Source organism: Bos grunniens, chromosome 8 (assembly GCF_055505025.1).
Source record: "Bos grunniens cultivar Pamir isolate PY7600 chromosome 8, Bosgru_T2T1.0, whole genome shotgun sequence".
Classification (NCBI taxonomy): domain Eukaryota; kingdom Metazoa; phylum Chordata; class Mammalia; order Artiodactyla; family Bovidae; genus Bos; species Bos grunniens.
This window is the reverse complement of record NC_141172.1, coordinates 36,361,467-36,380,966: the sequence shown is the minus strand read 5'-3', so window position 1 is coordinate 36,380,966 and position 19,500 is coordinate 36,361,467. Positions and strand designations below refer to the sequence as shown.

At 42.7% G+C, this 19,500-nt stretch overlaps 1 protein-coding gene across 10 annotated transcripts in view; it reads left to right on the top strand.

The window, feature by feature from the left end:
• The window catches only part of KDM4C (lysine demethylase 4C), a 411,074-nt gene that overhangs the window by 379,182 nt on the left and 12,392 nt on the right, over positions 1–19,500 (top strand). The window contains exon 20 of one of the 10 annotated variants that reach the window (XM_086415164.1): positions 2,114–19,485. The exons of the other annotated variants lie outside the window; for them this stretch is intronic. Within the exon in view, the coding sequence (XP_086271290.1) occupies positions 2,114–2,137 (24 nt within the window). The 3' untranslated portion in view covers positions 2,138–19,485. Of the gene's footprint in view, positions 1–2,113; positions 19,486–19,500 lie in introns of those variants that run through there. 10 annotated transcript variants of the gene reach the window in all.

Below are 19,500 nucleotides of genomic sequence, written 5' to 3'. Positions count from 1 at the left end.
TAAGTCATACCTTAGACAATTAATATCTTATTTTAAAATCCACAGTCAATATCAAGAATTGTTTTAAATTTCAAGTTCAAATTCATACTGTTAAGTTTCGTGTCCTTTCCAGGTAAAGAACATCTATCCTTAGAGCAGGGCTGTGCTTTGGAACTAGTTCCTGGGAAAACCCAAGCCTTCAGTGTTTGGTTTAGATTTCTTTAAAGAAGAAGGTCTCTAGCCCTGGAAAAATTGGAAACCACTGGTTCAGATGAAGTGAATTGTTATGTACTGTTACAGTGCCATCAGAGTGAGGAATCTGTCATGAAGAGAGGGCTGAGGGACCCATGGCATCAGTGCAGCTGCTGGTACCTATGTGTGCTTGAGAGCAGGACTGCTGGGAAAAGTCAGCAATGGTCTGAGCAGGCTCCAACCATGAATGCTTGCTTCCAGACTGTGAATATCAGTGATATCATTTTTAAATCTCAGATTACAGCTGAATCAACCTCCGTTTAACTGAAAATATGAACATAGTGGAAATTCTTTATTCCTTTTAATAAACACATGGCCAGAGGTCACATCATAGCATCAGAACGTCAGTGTTCACTGTTGACTCTTCATGAAAATGGCCCACTCGCTGCCTTGATTGCGTGGTTCCAAACTTTTAAATCTTTGCTCCCACTGCATTTTGATCTCAAACCTAGATACTGTAACCCTGAGTGTGGTATAATCATGCATATTTCATAAGCACCTTAAATTTTCCAGAGTTGACTCTTCCTGTAACACATTTGTAAGCACAATGTTCTTCATGTAGTTTCTGAAATATATAGCTAACACAGAGAGCTTCCTGAGACAAGTAGTCATCAGGGAGCTGCCTGTTTACAAGCCTTTTTACATTATCTCTCACCTCTATCCAACCCCAGGTGCAGACACAGTGGGACATAACACATAAATTGGTGACACATCCCAGAAGATATTGGGCTCATAAATCAACAGAGTTTATGTTCCTGTTTGACCATGGGGTTTAAATTATTTTGGTCACAGAGTGAACTTAGATTATTGTCTGATAAGTATATCCAGAAGAAGTCAGTACTGTCTATTTATTCATAGACTAGCACTGCCTTCATTTTATTATTTCCTTTTCATACTTTGTTTGAAAGCAGTTAGCTGATTTTCATGGGTGAGAGAGAACCAGTAATAAATCTTGCTTTTGTTTCATTAAATGAATTATATTTTGAGGTCAGGCTGTGTGCGTAAAGGGAGAGAAATGTGGAGAGAGAATAGAGAGTTGCGATTTTTCTTTCTATTTCTAATCTTTCCCAGAGTCAGAAAAGGTTCTCTGCTAAGAAGTGAGTAAAAAACCTGGCAGCTGTGACCTGCTGTAGTCTTTGTTGGTTGTATGTGTTTCTGCAGATACCTGCCTTGCACCATCTGATTTCTTAGCTTCTGTGAAATGGAAGATGTTATGTTTGCATGTCTTCTATGCTTAGATATTTGATCCAGTACCATTAAACATAAAGAATATTTTAACTTTTTCTAAATGTTATAATGGTGCAATATGTTGAATAATGTTTTATACATGGCTTTTCAGATCCAAGTAGGGTTTTCCCACTACTTGGAAAGTTTCATAATTGATGCTGCTATGATCCGTGCCTGAAAAAGATGCCTTTTGCAAACTAATGGCTAACAACTCAGCTAAAATGGGAGAGTAAAATTACATGTATTTCCAGTAGTATAGGTATCAGATTATACTTATGTTATTGTTTTTAAAACAAGCCTGATATTTACCATTTTTAGCCTTTCATTAAAAATAATCTGACTGAATGATTCGAGGGAATAATAGATAACACTGAATCTTCTAAAGCGGTTTATCTGATTTATACCATAAAAATAGTGACTAGCTCAAAACATATCAGGCTGTGCTCATTGCATTCTAGGCAGCCAATATCTGAAGCCCTTTTAAAATAGAGACTATAAGAGAACTGGTATGAAATTTAATATTTTATTTACAGTTTTAAAGTGTATTTCAATATTAGTGAAACGCCTTTCCTATATTTATGCTAAAACTCTGCCTTGTGTTATGACGAGTTATGTTTCTGCAGGGTTTTGTTTGTGTTTGTGTTTTTGTTTGCAGGAAGTTGGAAGGACAAACATCTAACTGGTATCTGAGAGTAGGCAGCGGGTTCCCTGCAGGAGAAGTCTAATGAGGCTGAGAAGCAGTGTGTATATGATGCACAAATCCTCTTTCTTCTTCAAGAGTGAGAATCTCAGATCAGTGTGAAGGCTGAGGAAGCCTTCCTCTTGTAGAAAAAGGAACCCCTACAGAGCCAGACCTTTAATAAGCCACGTCTGGGTCCCTGCATGGGTGATTTATGGATTCTTCAGCCAAGGGATATCTTACATTTCAATAAGTGGAGTCTCACTAAAAATTTTGCTTCCTGTGAGTCCCTGCTACATGCCAGGCATTGTGCTGGGCCCTGGAAATATGATCATGAGAAATAAAATTGAAATGGTTTTTGCTCTCATAGAATTTATAATCTAGTGGGAAAGCGTAACATATGACTGTCACACTAATAAAAATGTACTTCAAATTGAGATAAGTCCTGGAGTGATAGAAATGTAATCCTCTAAGAACAGGTAACAACAAAAAACCTTCTTTAGAGATGTGATCAATGTGACCTGAGCTGAGATCTACAGGATGCATTACTGTGGCAGAGGATGGTGTCCCAGAAAAGCATGCACAAAGGCTGTTGCTGGCAGGAAGGAGCAACCTGCTCAGGTTGCTGAAAGAAGGCGGGATGCATCTGCTAGGGGAGGCAGATGGGAGGTCTGGAGAAGAAAGAAAGGGGCAGATGAGGCTACACCTTGAAGACCGTCTTATAGGGTTAGATCTTTATTCCAAGAGCAGGGAGAAGCCACTGAGGTCCCAAGGAGAAGTCAACAGGAGAAAATTTGTTATGAAGCATTTTGTTTGGCTGTGGTGGAGAGGATGAATTGGGGAATAGGCTACGGTGTATACTGGGGGACCAGTTTGGAGAGCACAGCAGCGGATCAGGGCAGAAGTGATGTGATTTGAACTAGGGAGCAGTGGAAGGATCTAAAATACATTTAGGAGGTGAAATCGAGAGGAGTCAGTGGTAGACCCATCCTGGGGCTGAGGAAGAAAAAGGTGTCAAGATGACAGCATGCCTTGCAGGATTCAGCTCACTCAGCCGAGTGGAAGGAAGCCCAAGTTTCAGGAACAAGATTATTAGTCTACCGTTGGCTGTACTGAGGTTTCCTCTCTTCTTCCCCACTTTTCCCACCTTGAGCAGTCAACTGCATTTACAGCCATCCCAGGGCTGCAAAGCATAGGATTGCTTTGTTTTGTTTCATCTCCTGCAGAGCTGAAGAGACACTGAAAGACTCCATGTCACAGTGTAAAACAGATATCACATATTTCAGAAATGGCATAGACTTTCACTTCATTTTCATCTCTAAGTGGACATATCACAACATACACACTATTAGCTAACTCTAACCCATTTGATAAAATAGTATTTGACCAAGTAATTCTTCAGTGTGACGGTATGGCCCCCCAAATTGGTGAGTCCTATTTCTTTGGAAGGAATGATGCTAAAGCTGAAACTCCAGTACTTTGGCCACCTCATGCGAAGAGTTGACTCACTGGAAAAGACTCTGATGCTGGGAGGGATTGTGGGCAGGAGGAGATGGGGACGACAGAGGATGAGATGGCTGGATGGCATCACTGACTCGATGGACATGAGTCTGAGTGAACTCCAGGAGTTGGTGATGGACAGGGAGGCCTGGCGTGCTGTGATTCATGGGGTCGCAAAGAGTCAGACACGACTGAGCGACTGATGTGATCTGATCTGATCTGATTCACCTTTTATGGGCTTCCATCTTGACACACATTTAAATGGAGCATCATTGCCCATCTGTAGTCTGCCTTACTCTACAGCTCATCCTAACTTTCCTTACTCCAAGTTCTCCTCAGCACTCATTTCCATGACTTGACCCATACTCCCCATCCCTCTGCCAACGGCCCCAGCCCCATTTCTGTACACGTAGCCTGCAGGCTCCCCTCTGGGACTTTTACTTCCCTCCTTCTTCCATGTTCCCTCCCCAGGGCTCTTTCAGTGAGGCCTCTGGGAATCCGAGTTCTCACTTTCTGAAGGAGGTGGATCTTCCATGTTCTGAGCATCCTCACTTTTGAGATTTATGCTGCTGCTGCTAAGTCGCTTCAGTCGTGTTCTACTCTATGTGACCCCATAGACGGCAACCCACCAGGCTCCACCATTTCTGGGATTCTCCAGGCAAGAACACTGGAGTGGGTTGCTATTTCCTTCTCTAATGCATGAAAGTGAAAAGTGAAAGTGAAGTCACTCAGTCGTGTCCGACTCTTTAGAACCCCATGGACTGCAGCCTACCAGGCTCCTCTGTCCATGGGATTTTCCAGGCAAGGGTACTGGAGTGGGTTGCCTTGCCTTCTCCGTTTGAGATTTATATACCATTCTTAAAGGGAAAGGATCAATGACTTACTTTGGTACACGAAATGTTGCGCTTAGCAGTAATAATAAGAAAGCAAAGATTTAACCATCACGTGTGCCCAGTGTTTTGCCTTATATTCCCATGGTTGGCTAAACTTCAAGAAATATAGGTGGACATGAGATGAACGGTACAAGTCTCCGTAGCAGTGTCCATTTGAGTGCAGTCCCTCCTGCTGCTTATGTATCCTCCCAGGGTTTTAAAAGTGCATACACAATCCTTACGTGTGTGTATGAGCATGTAGATCTTTATTCAAATGCATCTGGCATCATACTGACTTGATAGAAGCTAGGACTCGCATCCTAGCTTTACTGTTAGGTAGTTATTGCTGATTGGTAGTTACGATGGACATTTAAAACCAGCTGCTGGCAAAGCCATCTCCTTTTACCCCTTATCTTCCTCTGTCTTCATTGCTCTTTTTCTGTAGTATCATCCCTGAGGTCTTTTTTCTTCCTTCTTAGTTTAACCTATAAAAGCCAGGTTCAGCTGTTCTGGCTCCAGCATCACCTCCACTGATCCCCCTTTACAGATGCCCGTGTATCCTGGGAGTCTCCTTTTGGCATGTTTTTGGTTCACAGTTGCCAGTATATGCCAGTCTACATCAATTCAAAACTGTGGGTGTCTGTTTCAAGGAAAGTAACTGAGGATGCTAACATAACCTTGTTTTTTGGAGGGAGATGGGAAAAAAAGACCATACCATAATTGAAATATTAATTGGCTGACTGCTTAGTTTTCATTAAGCAAGTCAGATATTAGCAAAAATTAGGCTTCAAATAAAGATTAATATCCAGCATGAAAAGAGCAGAGAGGTTCCTACTTCAAATGTTCATTAACTAGCAGAAAAAGGGCACAACATAATCCTCAGTGTAATTCTGAACCAGGCATTCCAGGCTTGAGTGTGATCAGTAAAAGCTAAATTCGCTGCCCTCCTCTAATGTGTTTTTAAGCCTTTGGATTAAAAGCTCTGGTTCTGATGAGCCTGACAATAGCATGTTATCTATATATCATTTTTATTTTTTTCCTGGAACCTACAAACTGCAAAATTCTCCTTAATTTCACATTGAGATTCTTCTGATTTGACAGTCTTTTGACAACATAAGCATCATTTGGGGAATTTCTGAAATTTCTGACTTTAAGGGTAACAGTGTTGAGTAGATCGATTGATTCATTATCCTCTCCTCAACCATCTTATTTATCTGTCTACAATTTGTGACAGACTGGCCTCTGTGGAAATAGGCTGGTAGTAATCACACACGTCCTGTTCTTCGTAAGACAGTCTGTTATGAACGTGATTGTGTAAGTTTATGCATTTGCATTAAATCTGAGAAGGACAGGTTAAATTAACAGACATTGAAGCAGTAGGTTCCATGGGAAACTTTTATAGAATGAGTTGTTCATATTGTATCGCTATGTTCAGGCATATTTGCAACTTGGAGGAAATTCTGGATTACTTCATTTGTACACATATACATTTTACTATTCTTCTCGTTCTGAATTTAACATAATACAGGCTGACATTTTTTGACAAATCATATTCTCACAAATCCTTAAGTTTGTCTTCACTCCTTCCTGGTTATCCTTTTAAATCCTCTGTTTAAAATCCTCCCCAGGTGTTACTCATTTGCTCAAAATCTTGTACAACTGAGCTATGAAATGCAAGGTTAAACTAAATAATAGTCAGCTCTTCGTGAGTTGTGACTCTAGGCAAGTCATTTTATTATTCAACCCATTACTTTAAAGTGAGACATCGGCCTGGAAAATCTCATAGTCTTCTGATTCTGGCATGGGAAGAAACACATTGGGTCAATTATAATCATCTCTGTGAGCATTAGAGTCTTCTGATTCTGGCATGGGAAGAAACACATTGGGTCAATTATAATCATCTCTGTGAGCATTAGAGTGTGCCCGGCCTAGCAGTTCACTCATTTAAACACACACATGCCCCTTTCCCAAGCCCAGCTCTTGGTGAACAGCTCCCTGTGTGGTCATGTGCACGAGCCCTTGCTGGGCCAGCTTGGGCGAGGCCGTTTCTTTGGGCACATGGCCCCAGTTGACAACGTGGCATGCTACTCGTATAATGTAGTGTCATTTGGAGACTCAAAGGCCAAGATCTTCTTTGGCCACACCACAAGAGTAATCAATCCTTGACATATTTTTATACACCACAGTGTCTTTTTGCAGTTGTACATTTAACCTCCAAAGCTTCATCAAAGCCTTTTCCACAGCAGTAGGTGGAGGTCTCAATCCTCTATTATCACTTCTATGCTTTTGCTTCACCTGCTCGTGAGCTTCCTAGTTGTTAGGTTAGAACAGACCTTCTGTGTGTCCACCAGAGATCAAGACAGTCCTGCATAAGTGGGTCCTCTCCTTGGGGTGTTGATGCTCCCTTTTTTTTGGTCATAGAGGAAGCTGATATTATTATATAAGGAGCTCTAGGAGTGTAGCCAGAGAGTGACTGGGATTCAGTTCAGTTCAGTTCAGTCGCTCAGTCATGTCTGACTCCTTGTGACCCCATGAATCGCAGCACGCCAGGCCTCCCTGATTAGATTAAGGGAAAAGATTATTTTCCATCTACATCAGATTTTTCTTCTTGTTTTTTGCATTCTCTGTTCCCAGCACTTTGGTGAAGGAGGAAGGGCCCTAGACAAGGGCTTGACAAATTTGGGAACCATAATCCTAGCTCTGCCTGTAACTTCCAGTGAGACTTGGACAGACTGTTCAATGAGAAAATCTTAGACAGCGGGTCTCCTGTCTAAAAGTTCTGAGTAACCCTGGCTCAGTTCAGGACTGCTGCCTAAGTAGGACAAGCTAATGGCTAAGTGTGCAGTCCCCTCCCCCTGTAGCCTCTAAACCAACCTAACCCTCCTCTGTGCCTCCCTCAGACTCCAGGCTCTACAGCAAGTATGCATGACCTTAACCCCTGTACAGTGGTTCTCAAGTCTGGTGTTGAATACTTCCAAGCTGCAGGGGCTCACTACCAGTTTGCTGCTAACTATTAGGAGGCATGAGCTTCTTTGTGTGGAGTCTCAATGGTGCCTCTGAAACACCCCTAAGATCCAGTCAGTTCTTAACCTTTAGATCAAAACTGAATACCCTTCATCCTGTCTTTCTGGCAGCTTTTACATGCTATCAGTTTCCTCATGAGTCTTCTCAAATTCAAACAAAACAGTCTTCCTGCCTTAGTCACTTAATACATATTTGTTGTGGGAAGGAATGAATGATTTAATGAATATAAAGTGATTTTCAGAATGTTCTTCCTTCAGGACACTTTCAGGATGAAATTTTTTTAGGACAGCGTTCCACTCAAAATTCTGGTCTCGAGTGTATGAACAGTGCCCGAAACTCAAACTGGTGATGCAAGCGTGACAACTCATTGTTGCTTTAATGTGGACATTGAACACTTACCAATGCAGCTAAGGTTAAATGAATTATTTATGCTGCTATTAAAAATCATGTTTTCAAAGGCTATTTAATGGTACTGTGTAATAAATGGAGAAATCAGGCTCAAAAATTGTATCTACAGCATGATCCCAATTATATACAAAAATATAAATATGCAAAGGAAAAATTCTCAAAGGAAATGCATCAAAATGTTACTGATTATTTCTGGAGAGTGTAATCATAGGTGATTATGATTTTCAACTTTATCCCCTTCTTATATCTTCCATATAAGCATGTTTTATAATCAGAAAAAATTATTTCTTTAAAAAGATATGAACCCTTCTGAGAAACTATATCATGACTTGTGTTTCCTGATATTCCTTATCTGGATTCTTTCAGAATCTTGTGTCAAAATTTCATCTTAGTTCTCCCACCTCTTGTGGCATCTTGAGGCTCTCTGGGATATAATAACCATGTAATGTGGCAATAATCCCTCAGTTAAATGCTTCTGCTTTACCCTGTGAGTTCTATGATATCATTCTTACACTTACCTTTATTATTATTTTAGTTTAACTCCTGCATTTTCCACTAAAGAGTTGCATGAGGTTTAAGGAAAAAAAAAAAAACAAAAACAGTTTTTCTCACTACCCCCTAGAACATAAGAGATCCTTGAAAATTATGTGTTGAGTGCAAGGTCGCCCCACTTGTCCACTTACTAGCTGTGTGAGCGGGTGCAGGACACTGTGGTTCTTTCTCTGCCTGACTGGGAGATGACTCCTGCTTTCCTCCTCTGCTGAGTTTTTTGGATTTCAACGAGGCTAACATTGTCTAATCATCTTTGATAGTAGGCTCTTGGCTTCTCAGTGCATCCTTTTTCATGATTTCAAATGCCGAGAATCACCTTCTCCCAAGGCTTTTTGTCCTCTCCTTAGCATACTCCATGTTCCCTGTTGATGCGAAGTAAATCCAGTGACAGATCACTTCTGACTCACCAGCTGCCAGGCACTGTGCTTTGTTTTTCTCTCATTTTAAATATTTATTAGCTCTCATTTGCCTATCAGCTCTGCAAGGTTGTATTATTATCTCCATTTTATTGCTGAGGAAGCCAGGACATAGAGTTGGTCATGCACAGTAGCAGCTCTTCTTTGACACCGGGCAGCGTTACCGCAAGACTGCCAGTCGTGTCTGTGGGCCCAGGCGGGTGCTCTGGGGAACAGTACAGCCTTCGGGGCAGCAGGGAGTGGGCAGAAGCCAGCGTGGGTGAGCAGAGCCCCCAGCATGAGATGTGAGCACGACAGCCTTCTCTCCCCACAACGCTTACCCTTATCCTTCTTTTCATCCTTCTGTTTTCAGCTTTTAGAACTGACATTTATTTTTAGAAACCACTACAGAGAAATTCAAAAGTATCTGGCTGCGGGATGCAGGAGACTGGGTTTGATCCCTGGGTCAGGAAGATCCCCTGGAGAAGGGAATAGCAACCCACTCCAGTATTCTTGCCTAGGAGAATCTCATGGACAGAGGAGCCTGGTGGGCTACAGTCCATGGGGGTCACAGAGTCGGATATGACAGACACTGAACAATAGCAACACAGAGAAATTGACTCAAGCCCTCCATTTCTTGGTTTTGCAACATAATTTTTATTGACATTATAAAATATTTTGTTCCCTTCATGTGTTTAGCCTCTGCCCACAACTATTAATATAAAAAGGGTGAAAGACCTGTCCCCTAGAGATGGGAATTGCCCACCTTTTTTGAGTGTAAGGAGTTCAGTTCTGGGGTGCTTCTGCATTAGTGTCTGCAGGGAGCACAGCAGGAGGGTGCAGCCAGCCCAAGGGTGGGCTTAGGTGCTGGCTGAGTCTTCAAGGTGGGAAGAGCTGGATGTGTGGCAGACAGACCTAGTGTTCATCTCTGCTCCGTAACCACCCATGCAATCCAGGGCAAGGAAGTTGACGCCAGCTACCGTATCCATAAAATGGAGATAATAATAAATGCACAGGTTGTAGTTTTTGAAACCTATTGTATGAAGCAGCATGGCGTCCAGCACATAATCTAGATTAGGAAATGGCAACTCCTCACTATTCTTGCCTGAAAAACTGCGTGGACAGAAGAGTCTGGAGGGCTGCAGTCCATGGGGTCGCAAAGAGTCAGACACAACTGAGTGACTGAACGTGCATGCACACACCAGCATGGAAACACTCAGGTAGTGTTTATGACTATGGTGGCAGTTGTTACTATTGGTGGTGAAGGCTAGTAATTTTTAGTCAACTCATTGGTCAAGAGAGTCCCTAAGCACAAAATTCCCAGTAATATCTTCCATACCTTTATAAAAGGAGGGCTGCAGAAGAAGTATCAGAAAGATTTCAACATACTGACCCCATTTTCAAGTAGTTTATATATATGGGGCTTTTAGGAGTTGAACTGGAAGCATTTCCTGCATTGACTCCTGGTTTGGTGGGGAGTCAGCCCAGGGATCATTGGTGGGATTATTCGAGAACACTCCTGAGGGGTAGAGAAAGGGTCAGCCTACAGCTCTGTGCTTTTGACCTGGCCACACACACCCCTCAACAGTCAGTGTGATAGCCTGACCAGCTATGGAGCCCTGATAAAATTAAGCTGCTACACCACAGCCTCCATCAGTGGTCCCCACAAAGTGCTGGGGGAGCTGCCAGCTCCATCTGGTGTCTACATCACTGCTCTCTCCCATCTTACAGCATTCACATAGACCAAGCCAGATGAGTGCAGGAGAGTCCTGAAGGGGGACTCTCTGACTCATTCACTCATGTGGCTGGGGATATACTACTGAGGGGAAGGCCTGAGGAATTAGGTTAATCATGAGGAGAAGGGCCTTGACACAGTTGATGTCATGGGAGCCTGAGTCATGAACACAGAGTCACCACTTCTCTGCCCATTCACCTATGATCACATACAGTACATCATATTGTAGGTATTCATACATTCGTGCATATATTTGAGTCCCTATCTGGATTTTGAATTCTTTGAAAGAAAGCACTCTGAGAGGACTGTTTTCGTCTCTGCCTTCCAATGCCAAGTCAGTGCCAGGCACCAGGAGACACAGTGTATGCCAGGGAGGGAGAAGAGGCAGGGAGGAAGAGAGGAGTGGCCTCTCCCCAAGGCAGGGAGAAGAGAATAAATGGCCCTTTTGGTTCCATTCGTACTCTGCAGTTCCAGGGATACAGAGAACCCCTGGCCAGCACTTTAGAGCCGCCTTGCTTAGCCCCACACGTTCCAGCTGCTCCCCTTGTCCTTCTCACAGGCCTTTGCAGTCAGGTCAGCTCCCCAATGTCACCCCTGATTCTAGTTACTGACTTTTCTTATGCTTCCTCCCTACAAAAGAGCCAGAAAGATAATTCCAAAAGAAATTGCTTAGCTTTGTATTTTCTATGATTTTAGAAGCTTTTTCATGCCAGCATCTCACCTAGTTGTAATAACAAAAATGTGACTTCTTTTAGCGCTGTACCTTCCGAGGTGTAATGCTGTAGTAACTTGCAGAAGAATAAAATCTCCTGCATCTCTGGGGCCTCAGAACTTTTACCAGGAATTGTTTTCAGTCTTGGCTTATAGCAAAAGGGGAAGTGTGTACTAACCAGCTAATTGGCCCCCAGAAGTTTACCAAATAAGTGTCAGTACTGTTCTTTCTGTAAAGAAGATACTGTCTTTTGGAAGATGGGTATGGTTAAGTGTCAGGCAGTGGAGAAAGGTGGCTGCTGGAAAGGAATTTGGCTGTTTGAGGGAATAAGGAGGCATCACTCCAAGAGATAACTGGAGTATCAGTATACAGAAAGGGAATCTGTCCCTTGTAAAAGACTTAAAAATCTCTTACACAGGAAAACTGGGCATCAGACATGGAATTTTCCCAGAATGATGAGTGTCCGTGTGGAAGTAGGTTGGCTTGAATTCATTGCCCCACAGGCTGAAATGACAGTGTTTGACAACTAGTACAGAGCATAGAGAAGAGGTCTGTTGGAAGGCTGCCACTGTGAAAGGGGTATAGTCAAAGGAACCAGCATGGAATCAGTTCTTCCTTTATACACAGGATGTATGGGCTGTGCTGGGAGAGAATCTTCTTGAGCGTTGGTTCTCAGTGTGGCCGAGAGGAGGGATTAGGAGGTCATTTAGCCTGGACTCCACCTTGGACTGACTGAAGCAGAATTTTGTCGAGTGGCTAAAAATAGACTTAACTACACTAGAGAAGTCTGATGGTGAATTTTTCAAAGCTGATGAATTTAACTTTATAGTTTATATACCTATTCACCAAGTAATTCTGGTTCTACAAGTCTGTTCTAAGAAAACAGTCAGTAATTTGGACAAAGATTTATGGAGAAAAATATACAATAGTATTATGGATGGTATGAGAAAAATGGAATGACCTATATATCTCACAATAGGAGAATGCTTAAATTAATTGTGGAATATCCATAAATGTTGTGTATATTCAGTAAAATGGAGTTTTTAAAGGATAATTAATAACTAAGAAGATCCTCTTAATTATAGGTGATCAGTAGCAAGGTACAAAATCATCCAAGTATGTAAAAGGGAAAATATGTGATTTCACTTATGAGGTGCTAACAAATAGCCAGATTCTATTTCAAATCCTAAAAAATGATGCTGTGAAAGTGCTGCACTCAATATTGCCAGCCTCCTGAGAAATCTGTATGCAGGTCAAGAAGCAATAATGACTACTGGACATGGAACAACAGACTGGTTCCAAATCAGGAAAGCTTTCCAATGATGGTTACCCAGGATTGGAGGACCAGAAATGGAGAGCTGTTTTTTTATATTTATTTATTTGTAATTGATTGATGATTGCTTTACAACATTGGTTTGATTCCTGTCATACAGCAACATGAATTAACCATAGCAGTACGTAGGTCCCTTCCCTACCCCATCCCTCTAGGTTGCTACATCGCCTCAGTTTGAGTTCCCTGAGTCAAAGAGCAAATTTCCATTGGCTATCTATTTACACCCGGCAGTGTGTATGCTTCCATGCTACTCTCTGCATTCATCTCACCCTGCCCTTCCTCTTCCCCGCCCTTTTCCACAAGCCTGTTCTCTATGTCTGCGTCTCTGTTGCTGCTCTCCGAATAGGTTCATCAGTACCATCTTTCTTGATTCCATAAATATGCGTTAATATATGATATTTGTTTTTCTCTTTCTGACTTAGCTCATTCTATATAATAAGCTCTAGGTTCATCTGCAGGAGGTGGAGAGTTATTGTTTAATGGGTGTGGAGTTTCAGTTTGGGATGATGAAAATCTGGGAAGGAGGGTGGTGATGATTGTACAACATTGTGAATATACTTAAGGCCACTAAAATGTATACTTGAAAATGGTTAAGGTGGCAAGTTTATGTTTTGTCTGTTTTACCATGGTAGAAAGACCCTTCCCCCTCAAGTGCTGTGGGATGTGTGAGGACCACAGTGGGAACTGCACTGTGAGGTCTTCACGGCTGCAGCCAGGTCTGCTTCTTTAGGAAGAGGGCAGCTGTGCTCTCACATGAAAGAAAATAAAGGCTGTGGCTATGAGGGAAGACATTTTATCTGTAGAGGAGGTCCGAATTTTTTTTTTTTTTTAACGCATGGAAGCATAGAGAAGAATCAACATTATAACAGGATTTATATATAGGTGATGAAAATATGGGTTAAGTTTGTTTTTCCATCTTTAAAATAAAAAAATCTATAATTTCCCCAAAGGATATAGAGTAGAAACTCAGAACAAAAGTTACTTGGAAACTACAAAAATCATACTGATGTTTGTCAAGTCTATGCCTAGCTAAATAAACTACTTGAAACTGTTCCAGTGGGGGAAAAAAAAGAAAAATAATTTTAAAATGTTTTCTATCTTTGTTATTAGACTGACAGTTGTTAGTAAATTATTGAAACTTATATACACTTATATACAACAAGCAGTGCAAAATTTAATCCATATAATATGGTACATCCCTTTGGAAGTCATCTCCTTGAGAACCCCCTCTAAAGGGCTACCACTGCAGAGAGCACATCTTCAGACTGCAGAGTACATTGGAAACTTGGTTATTGTTGTTTAGTTGCTAAGTTGTGTCCAACTCTTTGCAATCCCTGCGGTATGCCAGGCTTCTCTGTCCTTCCCTATCTACCCGGAGTTTGCTCAAACTCATGTCCATTGAGTCCATGATACCATCCAACCATCTCATCCTCTGTAGTCTCCTCCTCCTGCCTTCAATCTTTCCTAGCATCAGGGTCTTTTCTAATGAGTCAGTTCTTCGCATCAGGTAGCCAAAGTATTGGAGCTTCAGCATCAGTCCTTCCAATGAATATTCAGAATTGATTTCCTTTAGGATCAACTGGTTCGATCTTGCAGTCCACTGGGCTTTCAGGAGTTTTCTCCAGCAACACAGTTAGAAAGCATCAATTCTTCAGCACTCAGCCTTCTTTATGGTCCAACTCTCACATCCATACATGACTACTGGAAAAGCCATAGCTTTGACTAAATGGACTTTTGTCGGCAAAGTGATGCCTCTGCTTTTTAATACACTGCCTGGGTTTTTCATAGCTTTTCTTCCAAGGAGCAAGCATCTTTTAATTTCATGGCTGCAGTCACTGTCTGCAGTGATTTTGGAGCCCAAGAAAGTACAACTTGGGGGCAGTCACGAATCATCTAGGGCCATGTCTTGTGAACAGGTGGGTGGTGCCATGAATCTGTTCCCTTCCTTTTTGAGGGATGGTTTTCCTCATAAGTCCTTTGAATGAGGATTGGGTGGTGTGGGAAACCTTCCATTTTTATATTCCACTGTTAAATCAAAGGATCTTTCCCCACGTTGTGAGGAGGGGAACTGCTACCACCCAAACCTGCCATTACTTATCTGTCAAAGTCATTAGCAGCAAGCAACAAAAACTAACTGGAACTCAGAGATTCCCTGGTAGTCCAGTGATTAGGCTTCTTCACTTTGATTGCCAGACCTGGGTTAAATCCCCGGTCACGGAACTAAGATCCCGCAAGCTGCACAGCGCAGCCAAAAACAAAACAAAAAGTTTACTGTAAAGTGATTTAGGCACTACAGGAACTTAGTGGAAAGTTATTAGGACACCCATGGGATATCCAAGAATTCAGAAAAACAAGGTCAAACAATAGGTGAGAAAGGGAGGCTGCTCAGCTGGAGGTGAATAGGACCAGGTCACCTCCCCTTCCGGGGCCCTGGAGCAGGGCTCTGCCATCAACACACATGAGCTGCTGCTACCTTTGAGAGCATCCTCCTCCACTGTTTCTCTGCATCTCTGGTCACAGGTTCTACCTCCTGGGCAGGTGGAGCCAAAATTGGCCTGACGCAGTCTATACCTGCTGCCAGGGACTCTGGGCCAGGGCGTATCTAGGATCTTTCAGCATTTGTAATGGCACCTGAGCTCTGCCTTCCACTGAGAGTTCGAAAGGGAGAAGGGGTTTCAGAGGCTGAGGAGCCAAACTGATGACAGATAGCCAGGTTGATGAGCACATGCCTATCGTTTTTTTAATACCTGCCCGAGTCCAGTAATGAGCTGGTGATTATCCCCCAGTGCAGCGGCTGGCATCAGTTTACTCTTGGTCATTTAAGCATTTTCTGCGTGGGGGATTGTCTGAGGTTCCAAACTATATGCTGATGAATTACTGGGATTTCATGTATCGTGTCTTCATCTGATGTAATCAGACTGGTAGATGGGCTGCCTGCCCTGTGGATTTTACTTAGTAGAGTAGAGACGAGGAGTGGAAGAGAGAGTAAGGTAGGCAGCATGCAAGGACAGCTGCTGCCTCTAGAGGTCCTTTTTAAAGGGCCTAGTCAGAGTTCCAAAAACACAGTGACTTTGGAATTCCGATAATCAGACTGGCTGTTGGGCTTTTCCCTTTTGTTAGTAGAGAAAGTACAGGGGTTTGGCATGACTTAGGCAAGAATGTGATATGACACCGTCCTGTCACTGGAATTGTGGCTCATCTCAGTCCTCTAGTCATAGGCAAAAGTCCGCTCTTGAGTGTGATGACTACTTCTGTCTTTCATTTTCACGTCCCTTGTGAAAATGAATATCACTCTACTGCAGGCTGACTGACAGCTCCAGACGCCAGCATCCCTGTGGACAGAGCACTGGCAGATTTCAGGGGAGTTCATACATCCCTGGAGGCAGTGCAGCAGAGGGTAAACAGGTGTTTATGGCAAGTGAAGGCAGACTTCTGAGAGTCTAGACGGCAGGTGGGAGAAATGCATTAGTCAAGGTTTTTAACGCATATACTTTTCCAGCAGAGGTGTTCACTTGTTCCAGCAACACACTAAGAGCTGCATCAGGAGGTCCATTCTATAATGCTTAAAAAACCATCCCAGTCACGTAGAGTGGAGGGCAGTGGCAATTGGAACCTCCAATTGTAATGTGTGTCCCCAGAGGTTCAGACCACACTTGGAGAAGCTCTGCTTTGTTTGATTCCTCACGCACAGCGGGGACCTTTTATTTTTAACAGAAACCTTCCCCCCCCCCCCCCCGCCGCCCCTGCATGAAATCTTACTCAGAAACCCAATCTATGAATCAAATACAAATTCTGTTCTGGTGGCTGAAGCTCACTCACTCCACATGGACTCCAGCCCTTGCAGGGACCCCGGAGCCCCCAGCCTACAGCAGTGGGGCTCAGTGTGACAGGCCTCCAGGCATGGGCATGACACCCTCTGTCTCTGCCTTGAAGAGCTGGACACCATTGACTCCTCTAGTGTCTCACACAGGTGGTCAGTAAATAGATATCAGATTAGTGACTGTTAAAGTCTGAAGGAACATCCAGCAGTTTCTGCACTGGAGGAGTCAGGGAAGCATAAATATCAAACTTTTTAACTTCTTTTCATCAGTCCGCATACTCCTAATCCCATTCCTGTTTAAATGCTTTATATACACCATGTAGTCATAGGAAGTTTCTGGCAGACTCAAGATTTGAGACCATTTCTCTATGGAGGAGACTAGGTGTTACAGAAATAAACTATTTTGTGTTTTACTGTGAGCTGCTTTAAGCCCATTTGGAAGGTAATGCTACTCACTAAATGAAGTTATATGCAAATCTAAGTATATCCTCTTCCACCTAAAGGACCCAGCAAAGGGTGGGAAGCGCCACATCATGACAGAATAGTGCCGCCTGGTGGGGAAGGGGGAAGGGAAACTCTCAAAACAGCCTTATGTTCTTGTGTTCTTCTCTGCAGCCTTATGTTCAATTTGGTTGGTTATTCTTCTTTATTCTTCTACTGTGAATAAAGTAAAAAGAGCTCTGAAAGCAAGAAATTGAGAAAGCAAGCAAGATTGTCTCCCCTAGATTTTGACGTGAGGGAGAGTGAAGTGGCGGCGACTGATACATAGCAGTTAGGTGGGAGCTGAGCTGGAAGGGGTCTGTGAGCTCCGCTGCTTTGTGCCAAATTAAGATTTGCTGTGAGTCAAGCGTTTGCCGACAGTAAGAAAAAAACTATCTCATACATTTAGTTCGGACACCTTTTCAAAAAAGGATTATCCGTCACTCTAAGGTTGCATACATTTTAGTTTACTAACAAGGTTGTATGTTTATGATAAATGCCTTGAGTATCCTTTATACATTGCCCAGGCCATATCTCTGTGGCCATTGGCAACACCTTGGTGATATGATACCAGGAATTGCAGCTCAGGATTAGTTTGGGGTAGTTATTCTAAAGGCTAGTAAACCTGTGTTGAAGGTCAAATCTGTAAAACTAAGGGCATAACTTCCCCGCTTGGAGGTGGCTTGTGGTGGGACTGTGGCTTCATATCCATCAAGGCCTTGACTTGTCTCTGTTGGGATTGAAGAAGGACCAATTGAAAGGGCCTGAGGGGAAGCAGTTAGAGAAGGAGGTCAGGGTTTGAAAACTTAAAATACCTCCTTTATTTGTAATAAAGCAGATGCTGGAGAGTGTGGCTTACATCTGTGGGTGAAGGATTCTCCTGATACTCTGGACCTGAGAATTAGGCCTTCTGGTGACCTGTGGTGCAGGACACCACCCATTCCCTCTGTGGAAGGAGCAGAGGAGCTCTGCAGAAAGAAAGAAAGTGAGGGGCAAAGCAGAAGTTACCCGCCTCCCGATTCCCCCAGCTCTGCTTTTCTTCCTTAAGAGGGCTTTCACTATTCAGGGTCTTCTGTGTTTCCATACAAATTGTAAAATTGTCCTAACCTGAAACTAATACACTGTAAATCAACTATACTCCAATAAGAATTAAATTTTAAAAAGTGAATAAAAAAAAAAAGCCAGGAGTTATTACCCCCAATAGTGCTTCCTCCACATGGAGAAAATCTTTAGATGAAGGAAGAAACATACTCTTGTTCTCCCTCTGCCCCCATCACCAAAGCATCTGGGTTTTAGCTCAGAGTTATCCCAGAGCTGATGTAGCTTCCTAACCCAGGAGACCAGACAGTGTCTATTTAGAAGCTAGCTACACCTTCCAAATGTTCTTAGTACCAGGTTCATCTTGGGAAGGGGAGGGAAATGAAAAGTGATATGATAACCCTGGGGGCTTATATAGAATACAGTTCATCTTACCTTTTCAATTCTGCATTGCCTGAGGTCAAATATTATGAAAGCCAATAAGAAACTTTTTTTAATTTGACTAAGTTTGATGCAAACTATCAACTCTGCAGACCCTCTTCTTGTGTTTGTTTGCCTATAGCTTTAAGTGGAAGCATAGTCTGCAGTGAGAAAGTATACATACTTGCCACGTATACTCTTGAATCCAGCAATAACTCAGGAATCAAACCCAGGTCTCCCACCTTGCAGGCAGATTCTTTGCTATCTGAACCACCAAGGAAGCCCAGTAAAAGGACCACTGCTTGTTGAAGCAAACTTTCTGTTAATAATGAAAAGTAATGTAGGGTGGGTTTCTAATCATAAACCACTAAATATTTCCTGTATGTGCCTCTCATTTAAACCACAGGATCATGCCCAGTCTGATTTATAACTTGACTGGTCAAGTGTGCATTTCAGTCAGTGAGATTGGCCTCATCAGTAAAATACCAGGATTAGCAAAACATGAATTGTTAAATGTGCAGAAAGTTTATCAAAGTAGTCAAGTATTTAATTCCTTTGTATTAAAATTTTATTGTCATACTTAATACATACAAATTTAAGTTTGCAAACTGTATCTGTAAACTAACCCTGTGCCCCACAAAAAAGGATTTTCCAGGATGAACTACCGGGGGATTTACTCAAGAGTTGCTGCCTGAGGAGGAGGTGGAGTAGAGTGGAAGAAGTAAAGAAAGAAGACTGGTCATAGGTGTCCCCATGATCACCCATGAAAGGAGCGGCCAGTCAGTGAATGAGAGATGCAGGCAGAAGGCCTGTTGAGGCAGGTCCAGGGTTCTTCAGAAAAGGGCCGCTAAACAGGACAGCACCTCGCAGCCTCACCCGACACACTCGATGTTCCTGGCACTTTCCCTTGCTGCTGCTTCAAGACCTGCCAGCTCCACTGATGGTCTGCTTCTCTTCTGGCCCCGGTGTCCTCAGTTCTTTGTCTCTTACCCAGCTTCATTTCTCCAGAGCTTGCTTGGAGGCTCAGTTTCCTTCTCAGTAAAATAGGGCCAATTCATAGTCTCTGCCTACTTC